This window comes from Sorex araneus, chromosome X (genome assembly GCF_027595985.1).
Source record: "Sorex araneus isolate mSorAra2 chromosome X, mSorAra2.pri, whole genome shotgun sequence".
Taxonomy (NCBI): Eukaryota; Metazoa; Chordata; class Mammalia; order Eulipotyphla; family Soricidae; genus Sorex; species Sorex araneus.
In genome coordinates this window covers 99,765,985-99,793,507 of record NC_073313.1, presented here as the reverse complement: position 1 = coordinate 99,793,507, position 27,523 = coordinate 99,765,985, and the positions used below count along the sequence as shown (strand labels likewise).

Below are 27,523 nucleotides of genomic sequence, written 5' to 3'. Positions count from 1 at the left end.
AGTTCTAGTTTTGGTCACAAGATGGCGCACTTCTAGCTTCTAGTATTCTTCAAAACTACTATTGTCAAAGGTTTACATTTTTATTAATTTTTTATTTTTTATAATTTATTTACTTTTTAATTGGTGAGTCACAGTGAGGGTACAGTTACAGATTCACACATTTTCGTGCTTGTTTTTCCCTCATGCAATGTTCGAGAGCCCATCCCTCCACCAGTGTCCATTCTCCACCACTTATGAACCCAGTATCCCTCCCACCCCCCTATCTCATCCCCCCCACCTCGCTTCGCCTCTGTGGCAGAGCATTCCAGTTTGTTCTCTCTCTCTACTTTTGGGTGTTGTAGTTTGCAATAGGGGTATTGAGTGGCCATCATGTTCAGTTTATTTCTAAGTACAGGTCATAAATTTGTACATTCAGTGGAGTCCCACTTCAATTTAAAATACATATCTTGGTGGATCTGAGGTATATTTAAGGCTGAGTTCATGCTTTGCATGATGGAGGTGCTGGTAGATTCCCAGCAATACTTGGTCCCCTGAGCAAGGCTGGTAGTGACTCTCATCCAGCTCAAGTGCAGACCTGGAAATAGCCCCAGAGCACTACCAGGGGTTTCTCCGATGGCCCAGCAACTAAACAATAAATAAATAAAGCTTGTAACTATCTCACAGTGATTCAATAAAATTTTAAAAATTAAATAAATGGATAAATAAATGATATACATATTCAGCGCCAGGAGTGTAACTCAGCAGTAGAGCACTTGTCTTGCATATGTGAGGTACTGAACTTGGCACTACAAATAAAAAATTAAAAGTACATATTCATAGAAAAGAATGGAATGGTATACAATTTGATTCTCTATTCCTTAAATTCAACATATATTCAGAAGGTGCTTACTATGTACTACCAGCCACAGTCCATCGTTCCTCGTCCTACTCTACCAAATTCAAAACCCTTATACTTAATTGATTATATGGCTTTTTAATGCAAAAAATATAAAGCTAACCCAAATTCATAAAGCAATAAGAATAGCATACTTAGCAAAATCACAATTGGACATAGAATGTGGAGTACACAGAATTTTATTCAGATAAATCTGAGCTTGAACACAAAATCTGCCCCTTTTTCGATTATAATTTTGGTTTTGGGATGTAGTAAACCCAGCTGTTCTTAGGGTTTACTCCTGGTCTATGCTCAAGGATCATTTCTGACAGTGCTTGGGGACAATATGAGGTGCCGTAGATCAAACCATTTCAGCTGCATGCAAAACAAGCACCTTTCCTGCTGTACTATGGGCCCCTATGTTCCTGATTTATCTGTAAAATCGTATTCCTCATTTGTAAAAATAATTTTCAGTATTTCTCCTTCCTTGGTTATTTTGGGGGACATACCAGGCTGTGCTCAGGGAGTACTCCTGGCTCTATGCTTAGGGATCACTCCTGGTGATGCTTGGTAAACCATGTGTATGTAGTGTCAGGAATTGAACTTGGGTGAGAAGCATGCAAGGCATAGACCCTGCCCACTGTATTATCTCACCTGCCAAATTTTCAGTATTTATGACTGGTGATTGGAGATGTTTCTGACAGTTTTACAAGAAACCTTAACCCTCTGTGATGCTTACCAAAGGAGCTCCCAGTCTTCAGCACTGTCTCCTACCAGCCAAGGAACCAGGACATATTACCTCAATGCTCTCTGCACTGAATCTCACCAGGTAAATTTCTTCCTGGTTATGTGATTGGGATGCCAGCTTCCTGTGTGATTAAGAGGAGCTAAGGGGAACAAAGAACCAGGATCTAAATGCTGCTGACCTGCATTGACTACTGACTCTTCCTTTCAAGGCATCTTCACACCGATTTATAACTCAACTCCCTCCTGGCACTCAAGTAATGGGCTCATCCTGCAGTGCCCTACTGAGGTGTTCAGAAAGAAGGTCAAAGCCCCTTTCTTTAGTCACAGTGAATTACAAAGTTATCTATGTTTGGGTTTCAGACATACACTGTTCCAGCACCAATCCCTTCACCAGTGTTTTTTGCTTAATGAGTGGTATTTTTCTCCAACTTTACATAGTGATCTCTTCCCTGTCCTATCCCTGCCTCCCGAAAGGGACAAGTCTTCATGTCCTTTTGTCTGTTGTCTTTGGGCATTTATTCTTCTCCAACTGTTTCTTTATAACCTGCATGTGAGGGAGATCATTCTTTGTCCATCTCTCTCCTTCTGACTAACTTGACTGGGCATGATACTCTCTAAATTCATCCACATAGCAGTCAATAGCATGATTTTACCATATAGCCAAGTAATTTTCCATTGTGTGTGTATATATCTGTGTGTATGCACTATAATTTATTTCTCCAGTCATCTGTTTTTGGGCATTTGAGTTGTTTCCGATTTTGTCAAAGTCCTTTTGAGCTGAGCTATAGAACCAAGTTCTTTTACCTGGGCTCTCCTGTTCTCCTGAGCCTGGGCTAATGGAGACATCAGAAGCACTTCACCAGACATAAAAAGCAAATGTTGTCACAAAACCATTAAAATAGGCTGCAGCTATACCACTCCTGGGAATATATCCTGGAGAGGCAAAAAGGTATAGTAGAAATGACATCTGCATTTGTATGTTCATTGCAGCACTGTTTACAATAGCCAAAATCTGGAAAAAACTGGAGTGTCCAAAACAGACGACTGGTTAAAGAAACTTTGGTACATCTACACAATGGAATACTATGCAGCTGTTAGAAAAGATGAAGTCATGAAATTTACATATAAGTGGATCAACATGGAAAGTATCATGTTAAGTGAAATGAGTCAGAAAGAGAGGGACAGACATAGAAAGATTGCACTCATCTGTGGAATATAAAATAACAGAGTTGGAGACTTAACACCCAAGAGTTGTAGAGATAAAGATCAGGAGGTCTGCCCCACAGCTTGGAAACTGGCCTTACATGCTGGGGGAAAAGGCAGCTGAGATAAAGAAGGGAACACCAAGTAGAGGATGTTGGGAGGACCCATTCGGGTTGGAAGATGCGAACTAAAAGTAAACTATATACCGAACATGAAGAACACTCAATACCTCTATTGCAAGCTACAGCACCCAAAAGGAGAGAGAACAAAAGGGAATGCCCTGCCACAGAGGCAGGGTGGGGTGGTGGGGGATGGGGTGGAGGTGGTGAGAGGGATACTGGGATCATTGGTGGAGGTGAAAGGGCACTGGTGGACGGATGGGTAAACGATCACTATATGAGTGAAATGCAAACACAAAAGTTGATAAGTTTGTAACTGTACATCACAGTGATTCTCTAATAAAAAATTAAAAAAATAAATTAAAAAAATGTAAAAAAAGAGTTATCTGGGATTTTATCTTCTGCCTCACAAGAGATTTCTGATTCCCACCTCCTACCCCACCCCAAGAGAGAAAGGGGAATGGAACACAAGGTGCCGTGTGTAACTGTGGTCCTCTGGGATGTGTGTCCAGGACAGTCTAGCCACCAGCCCAGGAGGGTTAGTGCCTGCTGCATTGCTGGGGCAGAAAAAAAGTCAGACCACCATGGAAAGGAGAGAAACTGGGAAGAACCTCTCCACATTTTGTCAGTGCAATGTTGTGAGCACCACAAGGATGGATTTATCTATCTTATAAAACTGGCACATTGGATTATTTTTGATGATTTTTACTCATACCAGAAGAAATGCAAAACACGATATAATTTCAATAGTGAAAAGCTTTTGCTATTTTGTCATCTTTGGTTTATATATTGTGTATGGTCTTGCTTTTCTGAAACAAATCTAGATTATACATAGAAATAATGATGACTTTTTATTTTAGTTTCTTAAAAAACATGCTGGCAGAGGTGGGGCTGGAGCAGTAGTACAGAGGGTAGGGTGCTTGCCTTGCACGTGACCGACCTGAGTTTGAGCCACCACCCTATTGTCCTCTTAGCCATGCCAGGAGTTATCCCTGATCACAGAGCCAGGAGTCAGTCCTGAGCACCACCAGATGTGGTCCAAAAACAAAACAAAAAAATCTTGGGCAAGTCCTTCACTCTCCTCTACTTCCTTTTCCTGGTAACAGGGATCAAAGCCAGGGGCTTATTCATACAGGCCAAGCATGAACTCAACCACTGATATACATTCTCAGATTCCTTTTACCTTCTTAATTCTGATATAATCACATGCATTATCTCCCTTTTATATTGTAAGATATTCTTACCAAAGCCAGGACTACATTGTGTACAGTATTAATTATAGAAAAACGGTTTGTGAATCCATGGTAATGCCCAGGTTTCTGAAATTTTTAATTTATTTTAATGCACATAATTCCAACACCACAGTCATTACCAGTGTACCCAATGAGATTTCTATAAGAGAAATATTAATGTATTTAATTTAAATAAAATTTCCTTTTTTTTTACTTGAGCTGCATCCTAGACCATTTTAAAGAATATTCTTTTGGGGAACAATACATTTAGTAGTTTTTGGCCATTTAGTGGCTTAGCCTGTTAAATTATCTCTTCAGTCTCCTTTAACTTCATTGTTAAAAGTTTACTGTTTGCTTCTAATGTTAAATTTAAATAAATAATTTCTTTTTTTTTCTTTTTGGGTCACACCCAGCAATGCACAGGGGTTACTCCTGGCTCATGCACTCAGGAATTACTCCTGGCGGTATTCGGGGGACCATATGGGGTGCTGGGAATCGAACCCGGGTCGGCCGCGTGCAAGGCAAATGCCCTACCCGCTGTGCTATCACTCCAGCCCCTAAATAAATAATTTCTTTACCACTCCCTGTGATTCTTTCGGAATTGTAAGTGATATTTTTAGAGAAGTGAACACATACTAGAGCTTATATAATCAAACAGAAACTCGGAGTTGATGATATAATCGAATATTTTAATAAATAATTAACCATTACATGCATTTCTTGAATTAACAAGATTCATTAAAAACAAAATTTAGATCCTATAAGGATAAATAATCATATCAGTTAATGCCTATACATATATACCAATACATACACAGTGTTTTAATAACTTTAACGTACTTTCTTGTTTCTTGTTTTGCTTACTGTTGTTGGGATCACACTCCTAGCAGTACTAGGGTAAGGACAACTGTCAGAACCACATAGGTGCTTTGGGGACAGGTATTGCTGAAGCACCCAGGTGTCACACATAGAAGCATGGTCACCTTGTCACTTGAATCACATCCCCACTCCTTGCATATTTCTCTTTGAAGTGTCATTCAAGGGAATATCTTAGCTTGTCCTATGTATTACTTTCCTCTTCAAATTATACAAGCTAGGGGCTGGAGCAATATCACAGCCAGTAGGGCATTTGCCTTGCACGCGGCCGACCCGGGTTTGATTCCCAGCATCCCATATGGTCCCCTGAGCACTGCCAGGAGTGATTCCTGAGTGCAGAGCCAGGAGCAACCCCTGTGCATCGCCGGGTGTGACCCCCCCAAAAAAAAAAACAAAAAAAACCAAATTATACAAGCTAAGCAAGTAAGCTGACTTGAGTAGGAAAAACTGCCAGGAGCTCTGTGTGAGAACTACCCCAAGGCATGTTAGACAATTAAAACCAAACTTCTTTAGCTGAAGAGATAAACAGGAATTAAGGCACATGCCCTGCATACATCTGACCTTGGTTCCATCACGTTCCATCTCCAGCACCATACAGTACCTGGAAGACCACCCTATGAACACCACTGTACCTTCAGGCCCCAGTGGACAAGAATCACAGAGTGGGGCTTCTTGTCTTCTTGAGCACTGCAAAGGAACACCATCCCATAAAATAAAAGTAGAGTTACCTTTGAAGATTTTTTTTTGTTTGTTTTTGTGTCACATGAGATGATGCTCAGTTCTTACTCCTAGATCTGCACTCAGGAACTATTCCTGGTAGTGCTTGGGGGATCGAACCTGGGTTGGGCATGTGAACGGCAAGTGCCTTACCTGTTGTACTTTCTCCAGCCCATATCCTTGGAAATTATTTGGGAGGGAAGTTCCAATTCTGAGTACACTGCATTGTATATACCCACAAATTTGTCTACTAGCTAGGGTCACAGTGAACTCATGTTTCAGTTCAGTCATTTGAGGGAGGGAAGATTTCAGAAAAACAAATGGAAAGGACTACTTTATTAAGAATTTTTAATGTATTCAGGCTTAAGTGGCACTGGAATGGTACCCACCTTGATGAATAATATTAAAGCTCAAGGAACAGCCATTCTCCATTTATTTGTAAGAGATAAGGCTCAGTTTTGATCCAAAAGGGACTCCAGAGCATCAGTGAGGCTTTACATCTGGAGGATTCTAGCAAATGGGCAGTTATAGGGTCCATAGGAGCAGAATTGTGAAGCAGCGACTGTGCCCAACAGACATGACAGTATCCAGGGGGAAAGTAGCAGGATAGGAATAGAATGTACCTCTCACCTGAAATCTCACAGGTGAGATTCATGTGAACTTATCAACTGACGCAGAGACTTGACAAGATCCAACCACATTCATTAAAAGAACCCTCAAACATAGGAATAGAAGAAATACACCTCAAGATAGTAATGACCATCTACAACAAACCCACAGAAAACATCATGCTTCATGGTGAAAAACTGAAAGCTTTTCCTCTGAGATCAGGCACAAAACAAGGATGTTCACTGTTACCTCTCTTACTCATCATAGATTTGTGGAAGTCTTCAATGCAGCAAGCAGATAAGTCAAAGATACCAAAGAGTTCCAAATTGGAACAAAAGAATTTAAACTTCCTATTTTCAGATGTCATGTTACTGTGTATTGAAAACAAAAATCAATAAAAATTTCTTATAAATAATAAACCAATATAGTAAGGTAGCAGGTTACAAAATTAATACATAAAAATCCTTTTATTCCTGCATACAAACAATGAATGAAAGAAAATAGGAAGACAATATATTTCAAAATAATGTCCCCAAACATAAAATACCTAAGAAATCAACTGAACAATGGAAGTGAAAGAGTTATATCATGAAAACCACAAATTTTTGCTAAGAGAAATAGAAGAGGATGCCAGAAAATGGAAAGAGATTCCCTGTTCATGGATTGGAAGAATCAAAATTGTGAAAATAACTTTCTTATTCAAAGTATTATATACGTTCAATGAAATACCCATTAAAATTCCAATGACTTTTTCAAAGAAATAGAGTATACTAATAAAATTTGTATGGAAAATGAAAGTCCCTGATAGCCAAAGCAATCCCAAGGGGAAAAAAGAAGATAGCAGTTATTATATTTCCCATCTTCGAACAAATTTTACTAATCTATAGTAAGTTTGCATGTGTCTGGAATAAAGATAAACCTGCAAACCAGTGGATCGGAATTGAGAGTCCTGAGTTAAACCTCCAGATTTATGGACTGTTAACCTACAACAGAGAAGCTAAATATAAGAATTGGAGCAAAGAATTCTCTTCAACAAATAATGCTGGGAATATTGGATGTTGAAAAGCAGATATTTGAAGCGTATCTCATACCATTCACAAAAGCATAAACTCAAAGTGGATTAAAGACCTCACAATTACATCAGAACCCATGAAATACATTGAAAACAACATTGACAGAACTCAGAAAACTGACCACAGAGGCAAAGACAACAAAAACAAAAGGGACAGCATAAAATCGGAGACCTCCGGAATGCAAAACTCAAGCTGTAATAAAAAAGACCCCATACTGAATGGGTAAAATATATATATATATATATATATATATATATATATATATATGTTTTAAAGAACTATTTAGTTGTTTTTGTCTTTTTGACTCAGACAAAAATAAATAAATATTTCTTTAAAATATATATATACTATCACTCAGACCTTGGGGGAAATATTTTCACATAGTACATCAGAAGAAGGGCTGAGAGAGAAAAAAAAAGTGCCTGCCATAGGGGCAGGGGGAGGGGGAGGGAGGGAAACTGGGACCATTGGTGGTGGGAAATGTACACTGGTGAAGGGACTGGTGTTGGAACACTATATGACTGAAACGCAATTATGAACTACTGTGTAACTATGTATCGATGTGATTCAATTTAAAAAATTAAAAGAAAAAGGCCTGATATTAAAGATTTATAAGGCACTCACAAAGCTCAAGAACAAAAAGTCCAACCACAGTATCAAAGATTGGGGCGACAACCCTGTGCAACCTCCAAGAGCCAGCACCTGTGCAACCTCCGAGAGCCAGCACCTGAGTAACCTCAGAGAGCCAGCCCTGTGTAACCTCAGAGAGCCAGCCCTGTGTAACCTCAGAGAGCCAGCACCTGAGTAACCTCAGAGAGCCAGCCCTGTGTAACCTCAGAGAGCCAGCCCTGTGTAACCTCAGAGAGCCAGCCCTGTGTAACCTCAGAGAGCCAGCACCTGAGTAACCTCAGAGAGCCAGCCCTGTGTAACCTCAGAGAGCCAGCACCTGTGTAACCTCAGAGAGCCAGCACCTGTGTAACCTCAGAGAGCCAACACTGTGTAACCTCAGAGAGCCAGCCCTGTGTAACCTCCGAGAGCCAGCACCTGTGTAACCTCAGAGAGCCAACCCTGTGCAACCTCCGAGAGCCAGCACCTGTGCAACCTCCGAGAGCCAGCACCTGTGCAACCTCCGAGAGCCAGCACCTGAGTAACCTCAGAGAGCCAGCACCTGAGTAACCTCAGAGAGCCAGCACCTGAGTAACCTCAGAGAGCCAGCCCTGTGTAACCTCAGAGAGCCAGCACCGGCACAACCTTAAAAAGTTATTTTGATGTGGTTGGAGGTCATGTGGGGGAAGGGTGATGCAGGCCGAATACAGACTAGAGACTGAACACAATGGCCACTCAACACCTTTATTGCAAGCCACAACACCTAATCAGAGAGAGAGAACAAAGGGGAATTCCCTGCCATAGTGGCAGGGTGGGGTGGGGGGAGACGGGACTGGGGAGGGGGGGAGGGATGCTGGGTTTACTGGTGGTGGAGAATGGGCACTGGTGAAGGGATGGGTTATCGAACTTTGTATGGGGGAAACATGAGCACAAAGATGTAAGGATCAGTAACTGTACCCTCACGATGACTCTAATTAAAAATAAAAAAATAAAAAATAAAAAAAAGACAAAATAAAAAAAAAAACAAAGATTGGGGCGAGGAGATGAACACTTTTCCAAAGAAGACATGGATGGCCAATAGGCATATGAAGAAATGTTCGTCACTCTGTGATTTTTTTTTTGCTTTTTTTTTGGGTCATACCTAGCAATGCACAGGGGTCACTCCTGGCTCATGCACTCAGAAATCACCCCTCGCGGTGCTCAGGGGATCATATGGGATGCTGGGATTTGAACCCGGGTCGAGTGCAAGGCAAACGCCCTACCCGCTCTGCTGTCACTCCAGACCGTCAGTCTATGATTAGGGAAGTACAAATCAAAATAACAGTGAGGTATCATCTCACACCTGTGAGAATAGCACATATGAAAAAAAAAAGTCTAGAAATAGGGGATGAAAAGATAGTACAGCATGTAGGATGTTTGCCATCCACAGGGCAACAAAAAACCCAACCACAACATCAAAATATGAGGCAAGGAGATGAAACACTTGTTGGGTACTTGCCTTGCACAAGACTGACTGAAGTTCGATTCCTGGCACCCCTGATCAGCTCCAGGAGTGATCCCTGAATACAGAGCCAGGAGTAAGCCTTGAGCACATCTGGTGCGCCCCCCACACACACACAATCGAAAATAATTAAAATAATTAAGGTAGCAAACAAAAGGGCCAAAGGCAACACAAAAGGAAAACTGATCCACTCAACTAATTGGGGGGGGGGTAAAAGGGAGGAGCATTTGGGGTCCCTGGAGGAGAGAGGTGGGGCATTTGGGGTCCCTGAAGGAGAGAGGTGGGTACATTGTGTGATGTTGAAATTATGTACACAGGAAACCATCATTAACAGTATTATGTTACAGAAAATCAATAAAATATTTTAAAAGGTGTGACCTTTGGGATCTATCCCCTGTGTTTGTTAGGAGTATATAGGAGTTGAAGTTGTGTGTGCTACATGCACAGCTAAGGGGAAATACACATCTCATGATCTTAACCTCATTTGGCTGCATAGCATCCTTTTAAGTATTATTCCTATTTGAATAGGTAAAATGACCCTTTTATAATAGCTGCCTTATATTTCTGCCTAAAAGAGTCAGAAGAAGCACAGGATTTACTTTTCTATTTTTTATGTTCTGTTCTTGCAGGTATTTATTAAGTGCTATTTCCTTTATGAGCCAATTGACATTTTTTGTTTGTTTTACATTTTTCCATTACATTTTTTTTACAACACGAGTAGAATGTGTTTGTCTTGTAAAACTGGGAGACTATTACAAAGAAGAAATGAAAAATAAAATAAAACTCATTTTATCAATTAACCACTGTCTTTGAAATATATGCTTTCAGTGTTTTCTGCATACTTATATACATTATTTTACAAAAATGACATACTACATATGTTTTGAAACTTGTCTCTTTCCACGTGACGATACATATCGGACATCTCTTCCATGCAAATGTGGCTTCAAGGAGACTTGGGGATGGCCGTGGTGCGTTTTTATGCTAGTTTCAAGCAAAACACCCAAAAATACAGCCAAGCAGAAAACATTACACGGATGAAACTGGGATCGGGAAGGGGGTAATTTACGGAAAACACAAGTCAAGTTCAAGTGTTAACACTGCTCTCGGACAAATCAGAAGACGAGGAGCCCCTGCCACGTTAAATAGGGTATGGCCGGTTGCGTCTGGCCTTCCAGTGCATTATCATCAGTTTGTTTCGCACCCTCTTCATCTCCTCCATCTCCTCGGCCACCTTGATCATCTCCTCGTTGCTCAAATTTCGACCATGTATGGTCCCCGAAAACTGCGGGCGAGAGCGGGCCAAGCGTTCCTTGAAGCTTCCTTCCTCGAGCTTGTGCTTGCCCACCCCGCAGGGGGGCTGCTCCATCGGGGGGCGCGCCTCGAAAAGGTCCTTTCTGGAAAGGCGCTCCAGCGGGGGGCGCTCCTCGGCGCTCAGCATCTCCGGGAGGAGCTCCGGGAGGAGTTCCTCGGGAAAGAAGTCTTCGTCCTCGTCGTCCTCCTCGTCATCCTCCTCGTCCTCATCCTCGTCCTCGTCCTCGTCCTCGTCCTCCTCGGACGGCTCCTCCTCCGAGGGCTCCTCGCCGGGCTCCCCCGTGGGCTCCCGGCTGGGCACCCCGGCTGGCTCCCGAGTGGGCTCCTGGGTGGGCTCCCCGCCGGGCACCCCGGCTGGCTCCCGGGTGGGCTCCGGGCCGGGCTCCCCGGGGGGCTTGCCCGCGGGCTCCGGGGCGTTCACCCCGGCGGGCATCCCGGCGGGCATCCCGGCGGGCTCCCCCGCGGGCTCCTGCCCTGGAGGGCTGCGTGCGGGAGGCTCACCGCCTGCGTCCGTCTGGGCCGTGCTCCGGGGCTGTCCGTCTTCTGCGCTGGCCTTTTCCATGCTGACGGCGGGCTCCCCGCGGCGCGGCTCTTCGGAGGAAACAAGAAAGGCAGAGTGGAGTCACAGTGTTTGCTGGCTGCACCCGGGCCCGGTCTCGGTCCCCGGAGGGGCCTCTTCTGCATCGGGGCACCAGGCCCTGCACCCGACGTGCGCCCCGGGCTCTCCGCCGCATCTCGCCTGAGACCCCCCTCCCCGGCTTCCCCCCTGCGCCCCTCCTTCCCCCAAGCCCACCGGTTTCCCAGCAGGCCTTGCCACAGGCTGCCCCGGCCGGCCGGGGCGGGGCAGCGGGCCGCACACTCGTACCCCTAGGCGCCTCCCGCCCCCCTCGCCCACCCCCGGCCACCCCCTCTCCCAGCTGGACCTCTCTCGCGCGGTGGGCTGCTCCCCGCCGTCCTCGCCTCCAGATGCCCCCGCTGGCCAGCAGACCTGCAAGCAGACGCGGTGACAGGGTAGGGGCGGGGAGCGCGGAGGAGGTGTGGGCTGACTGTCACCCGGCCGCCACCCCCGTGGCAGGCCGCTTTGCTGTCCCCTCCCCCTCCCCGTGCCTGGGCTGCTCAATGCTGGGACCCCCTGCAACACCCACCCCCCTCCGCCGGGGAGAACCGAAGGGGGACTTGGGAAAGGTCTCCCAGGGGCCCCATCTCCCCCACCCCCCAAGACCACCATTTTCTGCAGCGAAATGTGGGCGCGAGGGGCGAGGCTGGGGAGGGAAAGGCCTGGACTCACTCCACCGTGGGCACCCGAGCGCAGGGCCGCCGCGACAGCTCGCGCCGATGTCCAAGGACCCGGGGAACTTCCTTCTGCCGGGCCCGCGACCGCAGGGCACTGGGGAGACGCGGTTTGGACAGGCCAGAGGAGCGGGACGAGAGGGACCTGGGCAGGCAGGCTGCTGGTCACGTGGGGGCCGCGTCACGCCGAGCTCAGCTCCCACTGAGCACTTTGACCCGCGGCCGTGCTGCGGCAAATTGCGGTTGTTTTTCTGATCCCAAAACAACAGACATCTTTGTCTGGGAATCTAGTTTTGCCTCTAGTCTTGGGGGTTACCGCTTTCCGCTCTCCGCCGCTTCTTCGGGTCCTCTCTCCCTCTGGCGTTCTTGCTTCATCAGCCCCTAAGTACCATCCTTGCGTCCAGACAACAGCTTCTGCGCTTACTGACTCGATCATCTGCCACCTCTCCCGACCTGAATCCCGAGCCAGAGTGCCACCACGTTCAGCAGGCTCGATGATTATGTTTTTCAGCTCTTGTCACTTTCCCGGTAGATAAGCTTTCCCTTTTTCACGACTTCAGAATCACAGCCTCCTCCACACACCTGTATTACAAAGGCTCTGATTTAATTAGTCAGATTTAGGTTCCCCCCCCCCCGAAGAGTTGCATTGGAAAAGGGTGTAAACCTAAAGAAACTGAGTACTCCTCTTTTCATAAATTCATAAATAAATTTGTCTAAGTACAAGAGGTCTGAAACTTTTATGAAACAGGAGAGTTCTTGTTGGACTCTTGTTGGACTCTTGTTCAATTTTCATATATTTTTAAAAGACATACTCATTTTCTGTTTCTTAAATGTTTTGTTTCTTACATCTGTGAATCGTGTCAGACAATTTGCTGGTCTTTCTGTATTTCAGTTACTATATAACACAAAGTAGATATAGCTTATGTTTTCAATGCACTGTAGCATTATCCTCCCATTGTTCATCTATTTGCTGGAGCTCCACCAGTAACGTCTCCATTGTGAGACTTCTTGTTAGTGTTTTTAGCATATCAAATACGCCGCAGGTAGCTTGCCAGGCTCTGCCGTGTGGGCATGACACTCTCGGTAGCTTGCCGGGCTCTCTGGGCTCTCCGAGAGGGAGACAGAGAAATCAAACTGGGTCGGCCTAGTGCAAGGCAAACGCCCTACCCGCTGTGCTATCGCCCCAGTCCACTGCTAATAACACTAGTAATTATTATTATTTTATTATTAACAGTGAGTGTGAATGCCAGACTTTGTGCTAAGTAGTTTCAATATGTTATCACACTGAAATTTTGTCTCATAATGAAATCATGTTCTCTTTTTAAGGTAATTAACCTCCCTCATTGTGCCAGCTCTTTATCATGTGATAACTTTTTTTCAAAGTCACTATCCTCTGTGGTCCTGAAATTGTAAATATCTCTGAAAGTAGTCACGATTCTGCCTAATGTAGAATGGCGTGATCTCCTTACACCCTTCATTCTGCAACAGTCACTACTCATATCCTAAGATCACAGGTTTTATGGATGACGTATCACAGAGTTGAATTTATTTTATATTCCAGTCAACTGAGACTCCTGGAGCTGTTTTGAGCATGTCTTGTTAGTGCACTTCTATTAATCATTTTAGATTTAAAAAATATTTTTAGAAGGAGAGGAGCAGACAGAATGATCGCTCTTGTGTGCAGAATAATTTTAGTTTTAACCAACAATAGAATTTTCTGATTTTTTTTGCATTTATTGTCTTAGATTCTCTTCCTTGTTCTTAGAATCTAGATTCTGTTCAGTCTGCTAGCTACAGAGTATTATTTTAAATCCGGCAGTTTGTATTAAATAAGATAATAGGAATAGCAAAATCAACAAAGTTCTCTCCTGGGAAAGTTCTCTGTTTCCAACAGAGAACTCTGACTCCAAATAGAGAAAATTCCTTTCCAGGGCCGGAGGGATAGTTCAGGAGTTAAATTGCTTGGTTTGTACCCAGCAGACCCTGGTTAGATCCAGAGCACCACATATGGTCCCCTGAGCACTGAGCTAAGAGTAAGTTTTGAGTACTGCCAAGTATGCCTGTCTCCAATACACATCCAAAATGAAGAAATTCTCTTTCATTATAGGTTGTGGAGTTGAGGGTGTTCCCTGCCAGACCAGTTTCCTGATTTTTCTTTCCATGAGTGAATTCATAGGGTGTGACTAGTTCCTTGTGCTGAAGATAGAACACATACATGTCCTTGGACGCTCCCAAATAAGTATAAATTATTCCTTGATGAGAACTTGATAAGTATGGGTGCAGACAAGGGAGGTATAAGGAATTAGAAGCAGGAAAGAAGGAATCAAAAGAGTGTCTTTTTATTGCCTCTAAGTCTATTCCATATTGTAGCTAATGGGGAATTCCCTTGAGAGACAAAGCTATCAAGAAGGAATAAGATGAAGATATTTTAGTCATGGAGACAACCATATGTTATTAAGAAATATACTCTGCTGCTTTGCAGGTGGTCTGGGTCAGGTCTGTGAAAGTTCTGATAAGATGATTTAGGGTGCTCTGGGGACGTACTGCTTTATTATTGCTAAAAAGGATGCAAATGTAAGGAACTCCATTTTAAAACTACTGTGTGGGCTGCGCCAAGCTGTGCTTGGGTCTGGAAATAATCAGGAGTCATTAAATGTCAGGTTGAATATAGGGATTTGAACATTAAGTGCCAGTGTTCTATCACTTGAACCATATCGCTGGCACTAGGGGCTAAATTTTATGTTTTATTTTTTGATTTTTGGGTTACACCCTGTGGTTCTCAGGGCTTATTCCTGTTGGTCCTTGGGTGACCATTTTGGTACTGGGTATTTGATCAGTGTTGAATGCAAGGCAGGGCCAGGCAAGCTTCTCACCTCCTGTACTACCAACATGCTTCATTGTTCCTTGTAGCTGCATAGTATCCCATGTATATGTCCCATGTATATGTACCACATCTTCGTAATCCATTCATTTGTCATTGGATACTTAGGTTGCTTCCATCTATACTTAGGTTGATTCCATATCTTAGCTATTGTACAAAGTGCAGAAATGAATAGCGGTGTGCATACATCCCATTGAATAGTATTTTTTAAGTCCTGGGGCTAGATGCCCAAAATTGGAACTGCTGAATCATATGGCAGTTCAATTCTATATTTTTTTATTTTATTTTTTTAAGTTTTTATTTTATTGAATCACCGTGAAAAAATACAAAGCTTTCAGGTTTAAGTCTCAGTCATATAATGAATGATTGAACCCACATCCCTTCACCAGTGCACATGTTCCACCACTAAGAACCCCAAAATACCCCCTTCATCCCAGCCCCCACCTACGTAGCTAATGATCTTCACTTTATTCTCTCTATACTTTGAATACATTCACTATTTCAATAGAGAACTCACTATTATTGTTTGGAATTTTCCCCCAACAATCAGGCCTGCTGAAAAGGTATCATTTAATAATTTCTTTTCATTGCTGAGAATGAAGACTCCATGAGCGGTTTTGGATTTCTGATATTTTAGCTCAGTTCACAGTCTAGATGCATTTCTGTAAGAAGCTGCTCTGGGTGCCATAATGAGTTAGAAGACTTCTGGGATCATATTTTTTAGGAGCAGAGGGTCTGTTTCGCGATCGGCAGCTCCAGATCTTACCTGGGCCGAGGGTGTGCCGGTAACGCTCGCTTCCCATGATCGCCTATGAGCCGTAAAACTGCAAAATTCATACCTCTGGGTTGGGAGTCTTAGAAGGTGGCTCTTGCCACGTGGATGCTGCCGCCACCGCCATTTTCCACACAGAAAAACAGGGTGGGGAGGAAAAATTCATCCCCGGGCGGCACAGAGTTGTAGCACAGCTCACAGTCTAGATGCATTTCTGTAAGAAGCCGCTCTGGGTGCCAAAATGGGTTAGAAGACCTCTGGGATCATAGTCTTTAGGAACAGAGGGTCCCTCAATTCTACGTTTATTGAGGACTCTCCACATGGGAGAACCTGGCAAGCTCTCCGTGGTGTATTCATCTGCCAAAAACAGTAACAATGATGGGTCTCATCCCCCCCCCCCGACCCTGAAAGAGACTAATGCGGCACCATTGGGAAGGACTAATAAAGAGAGGCTGCTAAAATCTCAGGGCTAGGACGAATGGAGATGTTACTGGGCCTGCTCAAGCAAATCGATGATCAATGGGATGACAGTGATACAATGATATCATTAGAGAAATCCAAATCAAGATGACAATGAGATACCATCTCACACCAGGGTGAATGGCACATGTGAAAAGTTAGTAGGAACAATCTGTGTTAGCAGGGATATGGTGAGAAAGGAATTCTCAATTTATTTTGTATTTTTGCTTTCAAGGCATACCCAGTAGCATTTGAGGGTTACTCCTGGATCCCTGGACCCTGAATAATATGGTTTGAAGTAGGGATACAACCCAAGGGTGCTGTATGGAATGCTTGTGCCCCAGCCCTGAGAACTGTATTCCAACCCTTATCACTTAAAAAATAGATCTAATTTTAATGTTGTCATGGTTTTATCATTGGCTTGTTCTACTGTGAAATTTAAGGGATTTAGCTTAATAAATTCTAAATGTGTATAACTGTCACTGATCCTAATCCCAAAGTTCCAGTCCCATTCCACCAATGCTCTTTCTTCCCAACTCCCTTCTCTTTTCCCCTTTGGTAACCGTCGTAGTTTTTCTGCAGGATGTGAGTTATTGTTGAGCTGTTTAGTAGAGTTTTCAACTGATTTGGGGAATTGATTTTCTTCTTGGTTTTGCCAATTTGTTTGTTTTAGTAGCTCATATTCCACATATGAGTGAAACCATCTGATAATCCCTTATTTCACTTGGTGGAATCTTCTCAAGGTCCACCCATTTTTGTCCTAAAGGCATGTTTTCATCTTTTAAAATGTCAGAATAGAAGTATGTTGAGTATATATATCACTACTTCTTCAAAAGTCATTTATTGGTGTTCATTTTGGTTGTGTGAATAATACTGCTATGAACATAGGGGTAAATATATCATATTTTATATCCTTCAGATAAATGTTTGATAGTTGTATCACTGTATCATATGAAATTTCATCTTTTGAGGGCTGGGGAACTCAGAGGACTCAGGTGCCACTGACTACAGGGTCCAAAGGATAGTGTGCTCTTGGGCCCCAGAGTGTCAGGGATCATCAGAGCTACCCTGTTGGTGCTTGGGGGCTACCAGAGCCACATTCAGCAGTGCTTGAGGGTCTCTAGAACTATACTCATTGATCTGGGGTAGTGTGGTTGTGGGGATCCAACTCGGATATTGTGCATATAAGCCATATGCCCTAACTTCAGTACTAACTCTCTTTCCCAACATCATTGATGTCTAAAGATATTGCATACTACCACAACCCTCTACCACTTTTATTATCGTGTGTTTCAAAGAAATACCCAACTGTTTTCCATAGAGGTTATGCCAATGTATATTTCCACTATGAGTGCACCAGAGTTTTTTTATGTCCACATCCTCACCAACACTTGATATGTGTGTATTTAATTTTTACCATTCTCAAGGGTGTGAGGTAATATACTATTATGGTTTTGATTAGCATTTCCCCAGTAATAAATGATGTTGAACGAACAATTTTTCACATTTTCGGTTAGCCATGTATATATCTTCTTTGGAGATGTCTCTAATCAAGACATTATTTTTTGCTTTTTCGGTCACACCCAGTGTTGCACAGGGGTTACTCCTGGCTCTGTACTCAGGAATTACCCCTGGTGGTGCTCAGGGGACCATATGGGATGCTGGGAATTGAACCCGGTTTGGCTGCGTGCAAGGCAAACGCCCTACCCGCTGTGCTATTGCACCAGCCCCAAAACTATTTTTTAAAAAGAGCAATTTTAGGTTTACAGATAAATTTAAAAGATAGTATAGAAGATGCCTATATACCCCATGCTCAGTAGTATCTTATAGTATGCCAGGTTTATTTTAGTTAATGGACCAATATTAATTATTAACTAAAACATACCTCATAAAAATGTTCTTCATTTTCACCTAATTCCCTTTTCTACTCCAGGGTCCCTTCCATAACGTCACGTTACTTTTACTTTCCATGTCTTTTCTCTTTAATCTCCTCTTCATTGTGACAATTCTGGTTTGTTTGTTTGTGTGTTTGGGGAATATTTTCTTTAAGGAGGTACCATGGTTTACAATATAGTTAACAAAAGTTTTGTGAATATATTGTTTCAACAACACTCCCCTCACTGTAGTGCACACTTTTCTCCACCTAAGTCCCAAAGGCCTTTCCCATTAAACCTCCACCCCTATAAACTCAGTTCTGTTAACCCACTCCCCAGTTCTGTTGCCTTTGCAACTTGTTGTTCCCTTACTTTATATCTTTATATCCCATGTATGCAAGAGGTCATTCTTTATCCCTTTCCTTCTGACTGACATAAGTGAACAGGATACCCTCTAGTTCCATCTAATTTCTGCAAGTTGCACAATTGCATCCTTTTTACAGCTGCATAGTATTCCATTGTGTCCATCTGTAGTTGGGCATTTGGACTGTTTTCATGTCTTGGCTGTGGTACTAAGTAATAATCATAGGTATGCATGTATACTTTCAGATTAATATTTTTGTGTTGGGAGATAGGTTCCAAGAAGTGGTATTGTTGGGTTGTAGTATGAAAATTCTGTTCTTACTTTTTTGAGAAATTTCTCTATTGCTTTTCATAGAGATTGAACCAGATGACATTCAGACAAAAAATGAATGAGGGTTTCTCACTACATCTCTGCCAACACTAGTTATTTCCAAATTCTTTACATATGCTATTCTCACTGGTGTGAGATGTCTCATTGTTTTGATTTGTGCTTCCCTAATAATAAATGAGTACAGATGATGAGTGCTTTTTCATTTGCCTACTAGTCACCTGCACTTCTTTTTTGGGAAGATGTCTTTTTATCTCCCCCCCATTTTTTTTTTTTTTGCTTTTTGGGTCACACCCAGCGATGCTCAGGGGTTACTCCTGACTTTGCACTCAGGAATTGCTTCTGGCAGTGCTTGGGGGACCATATGGGATGCCGGGGATCGAACCCGGGTCGGCCGCGTGCAAGGCAAACACCCTACCCGCTGTGCTATCACTCTGGCCCCATCCCCCCATTTTTGTGTGGGGGTTATTGAATGTTTTTTGTTGAGGTTTATGAGTGCTTTATAAACGTTGGATATTAGCCCTTTATATAATGCATTGTAAATATTTTCTCCCAGTTTGTAAGGTGTCATTTGAGCTTGAGTTTCCCTTGCCATGCAGAAATGTTTTAAATTTGATGTAGTCCCATTTACTTATATATTTTTTTGTTGTCTTTGCCTCGATGGTCAACTCACATAGCACACCACTAAGGTATCTGGAGAGTTCTTCCTTTTCCTTCAATGTTTCGTGTGGATTTCGTTCTAAGCTTGATGTCTTTAATTTACTCTGAATTATCTTTTATAAATGGTGTGAGATTCAGTTCCGGTCTTTCCTCTCTCTCTCTCTCACTTTCTCTCTTTCCTATCTAATTTTTCCCAGCACTGTTAGAACTCAGCTGAACTTTAAAATTTGGAGCATTATTAAGCTTCCCATATATTAGGATTTGTCTTGTGTTTTTCTTTTGGTTGGACTGTGCTTACAGATTTGGGAGAGGAAAATCACAGAAATAAAGGTCATCACATCCTACTAAGACTATATACTATCAATATGATTCATGACAACTGATTTTGAGCTTGACGTGGTATTTAAAATTTCTTAGTTAATGCTATTCTAAGTAAAGGAAAATTAAAATTATTCACACGAAGTATATAATTCTTCTATATTGAAAATGGCCATTTGAAATGCAAATAGAAGATCATTTGACTCAGGCAGAAATCACTAAAATTGCACAGTTCATATTTTATTTCTTGTATATGATTAGATATTTACTTCTTATAAGAACAGTGGAAATGCTACACAAACTAGCCCAGGGTTTTAATTTATTTCCTAATGTGTTCACATTCTACAAACATTGCTTGCTGAAAGTAAAAAGAGATTGTGCCATATTCCTTTTCAGAAATCTTCTCTTAAGTGCTTGGCCAATAAGTAACACATATAAGAAAGGATACAACCGACTGGGTTTCTGGCTCATTTGTGTTTCTCTGAATGGGATTCTCTTTGATTCAATAAGTCCTGAATGAAACCATTCGGTTGGCTTCTCCTGGCTGTCAACAGTAACGTGCTTACCTTTTTCTTTGGATCTTGCTGAAAATTCAGCATGCATCAAGGATTCATTAGAATTTTGTGCTCTTGGCTCAGGAAGTATGTCAGATGCATATATTGTGTGTCTCCTCTCATGTGCATATGCCAGTACCATGCTGTCTTGATTACTGCACCTTTGAAGAAAGGCACAGAGTCAGGTATTGTCAGTCTCTAATGTTGTGGTTTCCAAGATTGCGGGTTTTTTTTTTTTGTGGGAGAAATGTTGGGGAATGGGGAATGATAACAGGAATTAAAAACAGGATTTTCTATATGCAGGGCATGCAGTCTACCACTGTGTTACATCCCTGGTGTTTTTTTTCCAAAACTGTTCCTGACAACTACAGATCCTGTGCATTTTCTTATAAGTTTTAGAATCAGCAGTTGATTTGCCACCAAAAATCCACCTGGGATCTTAATTCAAATTACAGTAAATATTGCACAGATCAATCGGGGGGAATGGCCAATTTGAGAATATAATTCTTCTGATATGTGAACATGGCATACTTTATTAGGGTTTTTGTTTGTTTTTTGCTCTTAGGTATATTGTAGTTTTACATATGCAAGCCTTTGTGTAGTTCATAAAATTTATACCTAATTTTGGTGTTATTATGCCATGTAAGTGCTATTTAATTTTTAATTTTCTAATTGGTCATTTTAGTATATACAATATACTTGGTTTCTGTATATTGATCTTTAATTGTGAGATCATGCAAAATTAATTGATTCTAGTAACATTTTATAACTTATTTGGGCATTTTTAGTATATGCTCATGATATTACTGCAGATAAATGAGTTTTGCTTCTTTTCTTATCTACATACCTTTTTGCCTTGCTTTATTATACTTACTAGGATTTCTACTACCTTGTTGAATAGCAGTAACTATTCTTGCACTGTTCTCTATCAAAGGAGAAAAGACATTTGGGAAAATATAAATTGTATAATGTTATGTTATCAATAATATTCATATATCAACAGTAGTTTACTCATAAATGTCATATTTCAAGCTAAGGAATTGTCTTTCTATTCAGTTTCCTGAGAGATTATTTTATGAATGTTTATTGTCTTTTATCAAATCATTTTTCTATATCTATTGAGAAGGTCAAAATTCATCTCTTATTTCAAAACAAATTATTTATTTTGGTTTTGAAACCATACCTGTCTGTGGTCAGGGCTTACTCCTGGCTCTGCATTCAGGGATCACTCCTGGAAGTACTTGGGGAGACCGTGAGGGCTGCTGGGTAGGTATCAAACTTGGGTCAGCCACATGCAAGACAAGTGCCTTGACCACCAGACTATCTTTCCAGCTCCTTTAAATTTTTTTTTAATCACTGTGATTTACAATTTTATACTGTCAGTCACAGAGTTTTGTGAATGCACTATTCCCCCCCCCCACACATCTCCTTTATTAATTGTTGAGTCACATTGACTTTTGGAATTGTTTTAGGGCCACATCCAGCGGTAAACTTCCTAGGCATCTAGAGCTACATTTGCTCATACTGGCGGTGAATGTATGTGGTACTGGGGATCAAAATTGCACATGTAAGGTATATGCTTTATCCAGCCTGTATTGACGTTTGACTGCTTTACTGACTGCATTCATGTAATAAATTTCACTTGGCCATGCTGTGGTTTGTTTTTTGTTTTTTTTTTCTTTTTGGGTCATACCCAGCGATGCTCAGGGGCTACTCCTGTATCATGCATTCAGGAATTACTCCTGGCGGTGCTCATGGGACCATATGGGATGCTGGAAATCGAACCTGGGTCGGCCGTGTGCAAGACAAACACCCTACCCGCAGTGCTATCACTCCAGTCCCATGCTGTGGTTTTTAAATATAATTTTTGTATATAGCTAGATTCAATTCCCGAAGTTTGTGTGTGCGTTTTGAGAGGGTGCTGCACCTGATTGTGCTCAGGGCTTAGTCTTGGTTCTGTGCTGAAGAATCACTCCTGGTGTTACTTAGGAATGATATATGTTGTACTGGAGATTGAACTGGTGTTGGCTGCCTGCAAAGCAAGTGCCTTGACCTCTATAATTGATCTCAGCTAGCCCTTCTTAAAATTTTTAAAGAATTTTTGCATTTATGTTGATAAGATATGTTAGTTTTGTCCTTTTAATGTTCTTATTTTAGTATTATAATAATTGTGACTTCATTATACAAAGGAAACCATTTACTCTACTTCATGAAAGAATTTAACTTATCTTTGGGGCCTGGAAATAGCTCCTGTGGCAGAACTCATACCTAGAATATGCAAGACTTGAGATTGATCCCAAGAACCAGTTACTGTCCTCCAATACCAGTTCCTGCCTCTTTCTTCAGCACCTGGCTGTGGTGACCCCTGTGCTGCACCATATTGTTAGTCCCAAGTATTGAACCATCAAACCTGAACTGCAGAATCTAGCATCTCTAGGAATGGCTGCAGATGCCAAGAGCTCTCATGGGTTTGGCTCCTAAAAAATAAAATAGGTTTAGTCTTGTACTTAAATGTTTGTCAAAATTCACTAGTGAAGACAGCTGGATCAGGATTTTTCTTGGAATAGTTTTAATAACTATATATATATATATCACTTGTCACTTGTCACTTGTCATCCTGCTGATCTTCTATTTGCTCGAGCGGGTGCCAATAACGTCTCCATTTGTCCCTGTCTCGAGCTAGTGCAGCCCAGTGATATCTGCTTGTTCTAGGGACAGGAAGAGCCTCAAATCGTTCATTCAGGGATTTGACGAAGAAATCTGATCATCTAGTTGGTGGGTGGCCGAGAGGTCTTCTGACATCCCGTGGAATCCAGTCGGTAACAGTTCTAGTCCAGCGATTGTCTCAGAATCGCATTACATGACCAGCCCATCTGATTTTTGATGCCTTGGCAAACGAGACAGCGTCCCTGATTCTTGACTGTTGAACAAGGTCAAAACTTAAGATTCTTTCTCTCACTTGAGTGAGACATGACACTCCTAGCATAGCTCTTTCGATTCCTCTTTGGGATACCCTAATAGTGTTCTCATCTTGTTTGCGTAGGGCCCAGGTCTCTGAGGCATATGTTAGTGCAGGAAGAACTGTGAAATCTAAAAGATGTGCCCAGAGTCGGAGGTTCTTCGTTCTCTTAACCACTTCTTCGACGCTCTTGAAGGCATTTCACGCTGCTCTCTTCCTTCTGCGCAGTTCTGGCTACACTAGCACTTGACAAGGATGAATGGAGATGTTACTGGTGCCCGCTGGAACAAATCGACGAACAATGGAGTGACAAGTGATACAAGTGATTTAATTTTTTCCCTAAAGTTCAGCAATAATTTTATAATTCATGTAATGGCAAGTAGCAATCATCACATCAGCAGAGATTATCTTCAGAAACAATGCACTAACTGCAGTCATTTCTCCAGGTTGACCAGACACCTAGAGTCAGAGACATTTCCCACATAAGATGCATCTTATAAATCTAATTTGGTTTATCACCAATGTTTATGTTTGTTTTGGAGCCACTTGGAGCCACACCTGGTTGTTCTCAGGTCTTTGCACTCAGGATTACTTTCTGAGGAACTCAAGAGACTATATAGGTTGCAGGGGATCGAACCCCCAGTTGTCCGTGTGTAAGGCAGATGCTTATCTGCTGTATTATCTCTCTGGACTCACATGCATCATCTTAATATAACAAATACTTAATCTACCCTAATTATCAAACATCTCTAAACTTCTCTTACGAGTGATATAATCTGATATCACAAGCACGTTAAAAAAATTTATTAGATGGGGCTGGAGAGATAGCACAGCGGGTAGGGCGTTTGCCTTGCACGCAGCCGACCCGGGTTCAAATCCCAGCATCCCATATGGTCCCCTGAGCACGGCCAGGGGTAATTCCTGAGTGCAGAGCCAGGAGTAACCCCTGTGCATCGCCAGGTGTGACCCAAAAAGAAAAAAAAAAATTTATTAGTGACTCACCATGAGGCACAGTTACAGACTTACAAACTTTCATGCTTGTGTTTCAGTCATACAATGATTGAATGCTCACCCCTCCAGCAGTGCCCATTTTCCACCACCAGTGGTCCCAGCATCCCTCCCGCAACCCCACCCTGCTTTTGTGGCAGGGGGCATTCCCTTTTGCTCGCTCTCTCCTTTTGGGTGTTGTGGTTTGCAGTAGAGGTATTAAGTGGCCATTATGTTTTGTCTATAGTCTAATTTCAGCCACAAGCACATTTTTTAATACTAGTCACTTCTTTGATTCTCTGATATCAATCTAGAATTCATTTCTGACACTCAGTGCAAACACTACAGATTAAAGGTTCAGTATATTTAAATGCTTTCAATGGATCCAGGGAAATAGCTCAATGGCTTATTGTACATGCTTTACATGCAAGATGTCTACATTTAATCCCAAGGGCCACAAGGTCTCTGAGTACTTCCAAGAGCACTGTGTTAGGAGTAGTCCCTTGAGCACTTTATGGGAGTGGTCAAGAAACCAAAATAACAAAAGAATGTTCCAACTTCGTGTACCAGTGGAAAATGGGGTATCTAGGATACCCATACTTCTGTGTACCCAGCTACAGCTCCTCAGTTTCAATAATTTGCTACAACAATTCACAGAGCATAATAAGCTGCTTTACTTACTAATATCATAGACAGGCAAGCGCTCTCCAATACAAAGGTAACCCCTTGACTGTTTGGAAAAGAATTATTCAAGAAGACAGATTAAAATAAGATACTATTGAAAAAGTCAGCACCCAAGTTCCCTCTGAGATTGGGCACAAGGCAAGGATATGCACTTTCTCCACTATTATTCAGCATAGTCTTGGAAGTCCTCACCAAACCCCAAAAACAGATGACTGGTTAAAGAAACTTTGGTACATCTACACAATGGAACACTATGCAGCTGTTAGAAAAGATGAATTCATGAAATTTGCATATAAGTGGATCAACATGGAAAGTATCATGTTGAGTGAAATGAGTCAGAAAGAAAGAGACAGACATAGAAAGATTGCACTCATATGTGGAATATAATGTAGCAGAGAGGTACGAACTAGTAATGATGCAATTTCTGGCAGAAATTTCTCTGGACTTAGTTACTAAAATACTAAAATACATAAATCCAAAACCTCGCGGCCGCTATTGGGGCAAAACGACCTCATATCTTGTCATTCTCAGCAATGGAAAACAAATTCTCAAATGCTTCATTTCCAGCAGGTCCGACTTTGGGGGCGGGGGGAACTCCAAACAATAATAATGATTTTTTTGTTGAAATATTCAGTGTAACCAAAGTAAAGAGAAAGTAATGTGAAATTTATCAGCTACACAGGTGGGGTGGGGAGCTAGGAGGGTGGGGGGGAGGCTTACTGTGGTTCTTGGTGGTGGAATATGTGCACTAGTGAAGGGATGGGTGTTCGAGCATTGTATAATTGGACTTAAGCCTGAAAGCTTTGTAATTTTCCACATGGTGGTTCAATTTAAAAAAAAGTAGGAAATAAAAAGAAATAAAAGGAATTCAAATTGGAAAAGAAGGAAAACTATCACTATTTGCAGATTACATGATAATATTTGTTGGAGGTCCTAAGAGTCCATTAAAAAATATTGAAAAAAATAAATCGATAGAGCAATGTAGCAGGCTGCAAAAATCAATACACAAAAATTGGTTGCATTTCTATATGCAAATATGAAGTACAAGAGAGATTTTTTTAAAAATGCTATTCATCCCTCTCTCCGAGCCCGGCAAGCTACCGAGAGTATCCTACCCCCATGGCAGAGCCTGGCAAGCTCCCCATGGCATATTCCATATGCCAAAAACAGTAACAACAATTCTCACAATGGAGATGTTACTGGTGCCCGCTTGAGCAAATTGATGAACAATGGGATGACAGTGTGACAGTGCTTATTACAATAGTGTCCAAAATTATCAAAATACCTAGGAACTAACAAAGATGCTGAAAGGCCTGTACCTTGAAAACTATGAACTTCTTATGAAAGAAATAGGAGATTATATCAGAAAATGCAAAGTTATCTCAGGTTATGGATTAGAAGAATTAACATTATCAAAATTACCATCCTACCCAAAACATTATACAGATTCAATGCAATCAAAATACTAATGACATTCTTCAAAGACGATATAACTACTTCTTTCTTAAAGAACTAATATATATAACTACTAAAATTTGTGTGAACTCATAAAATTCTACAAATAGCCTAAGTCATTCTAAGAAAAAGATTTGTGAGGTTTCACATTTCCTGATTTTAACACACTATAAAGCTACAGTAACAATAAAAACATGGTACTGGAATAGGAAAGTATGACGAATGGATTAAGAGCCAGATAGTATAAGCAGGTAAGGCACCTTACGTGGCTAACCTAGGTTTGATCTCTAGCACCCTATATAATCCCCTAAATCCCAACAGGAGTGGTTTCTGAGCTAAGATCTAGGAGTAAACCCTGAGCACCATCCGGTGTGCTCCCTGAAAACAAACAAACAAACAAAAGAATAAAAGGCCAATGTATTATGCCAGAGATAAACCCTCAGTTCCATGGACAGTTAGTTTATTACCAAGGAGCTGAATATTATGAAGTGGAGCAAGGAAAATCTCTTCAACAAATGGTGCTTGGGGCCAGAGGGATAGTACAGCAAGTTATGCACTTATCTTGCACCAGTGACCTGAATTTCATTCCCAGCACCCCTTATGGTCCCTTGAACCCTGACAGGAGTGATCCCTGAGTACAGAGTCAGGAATGAGCCTCCAAAACAAAAATAAGAAAGCAAATAGTACTGGGAAAACTGAATAATCATATGCAAAAAATGACATTTTGTTTGTATCTTACAGCATACACAAAAGTTAACTCAAAATGGATGAAACAGCCTAAGATCAGATCAGAAACCATGAAATACATCAAGAACAATATAAGCATAATATTCGAGGATCTAGATGTCAAAAGCATTTTCAGTAATGCTATCCTATTGACAAAGATAACAGAAACAAAATTCAATAAATGGTACTATATCACAATGAAAAATTTCTACATGGCCAAAGAAACTTGTGCTAATTTGAAAAAAACACCCTGTGGCAATATAGCACAATAAGGTATAAATTGCCACACACTCACTGAGTGGGAGAAATATTATGTGATGCTTTGCACACATGTGTAAAATA

General features: G+C 41.7%; 1 protein-coding gene across 1 annotated transcript; it reads right to left on the bottom strand.

The window, feature by feature from the left end:
• Positions 1 to 10,323: 10,323 nt before the first annotated feature.
• TCEAL1 (transcription elongation factor A like 1) lies at positions 10,324 to 12,626 on the bottom strand. Its single transcript, XM_055121995.1, has 3 exons — positions 12,160 to 12,626; positions 11,795 to 11,859; positions 10,324 to 11,462 (listed from the first exon to the last, which is right to left on the bottom strand). Exon 3 carries the CDS (start codon positions 11,431 to 11,433, stop codon positions 10,699 to 10,701), a length of 735 nt encoding a protein of 244 aa, XP_054977970.1. The 5' UTR covers positions 11,434 to 11,462; positions 11,795 to 11,859; positions 12,160 to 12,626; the 3' UTR covers positions 10,324 to 10,698.
• Between the last annotated feature and the right edge of the window lie 14,897 nt (positions 12,627 to 27,523).

Excerpts from the sequence above, each read along its gene's own strand:
- TCEAL1 (XM_055121995.1), bottom strand. The coding sequence starts at position 11,433 with ATGGAAAAGGCCAGCGCAGAAGACGGACAGCCCCGGAGCACGGCCCAG.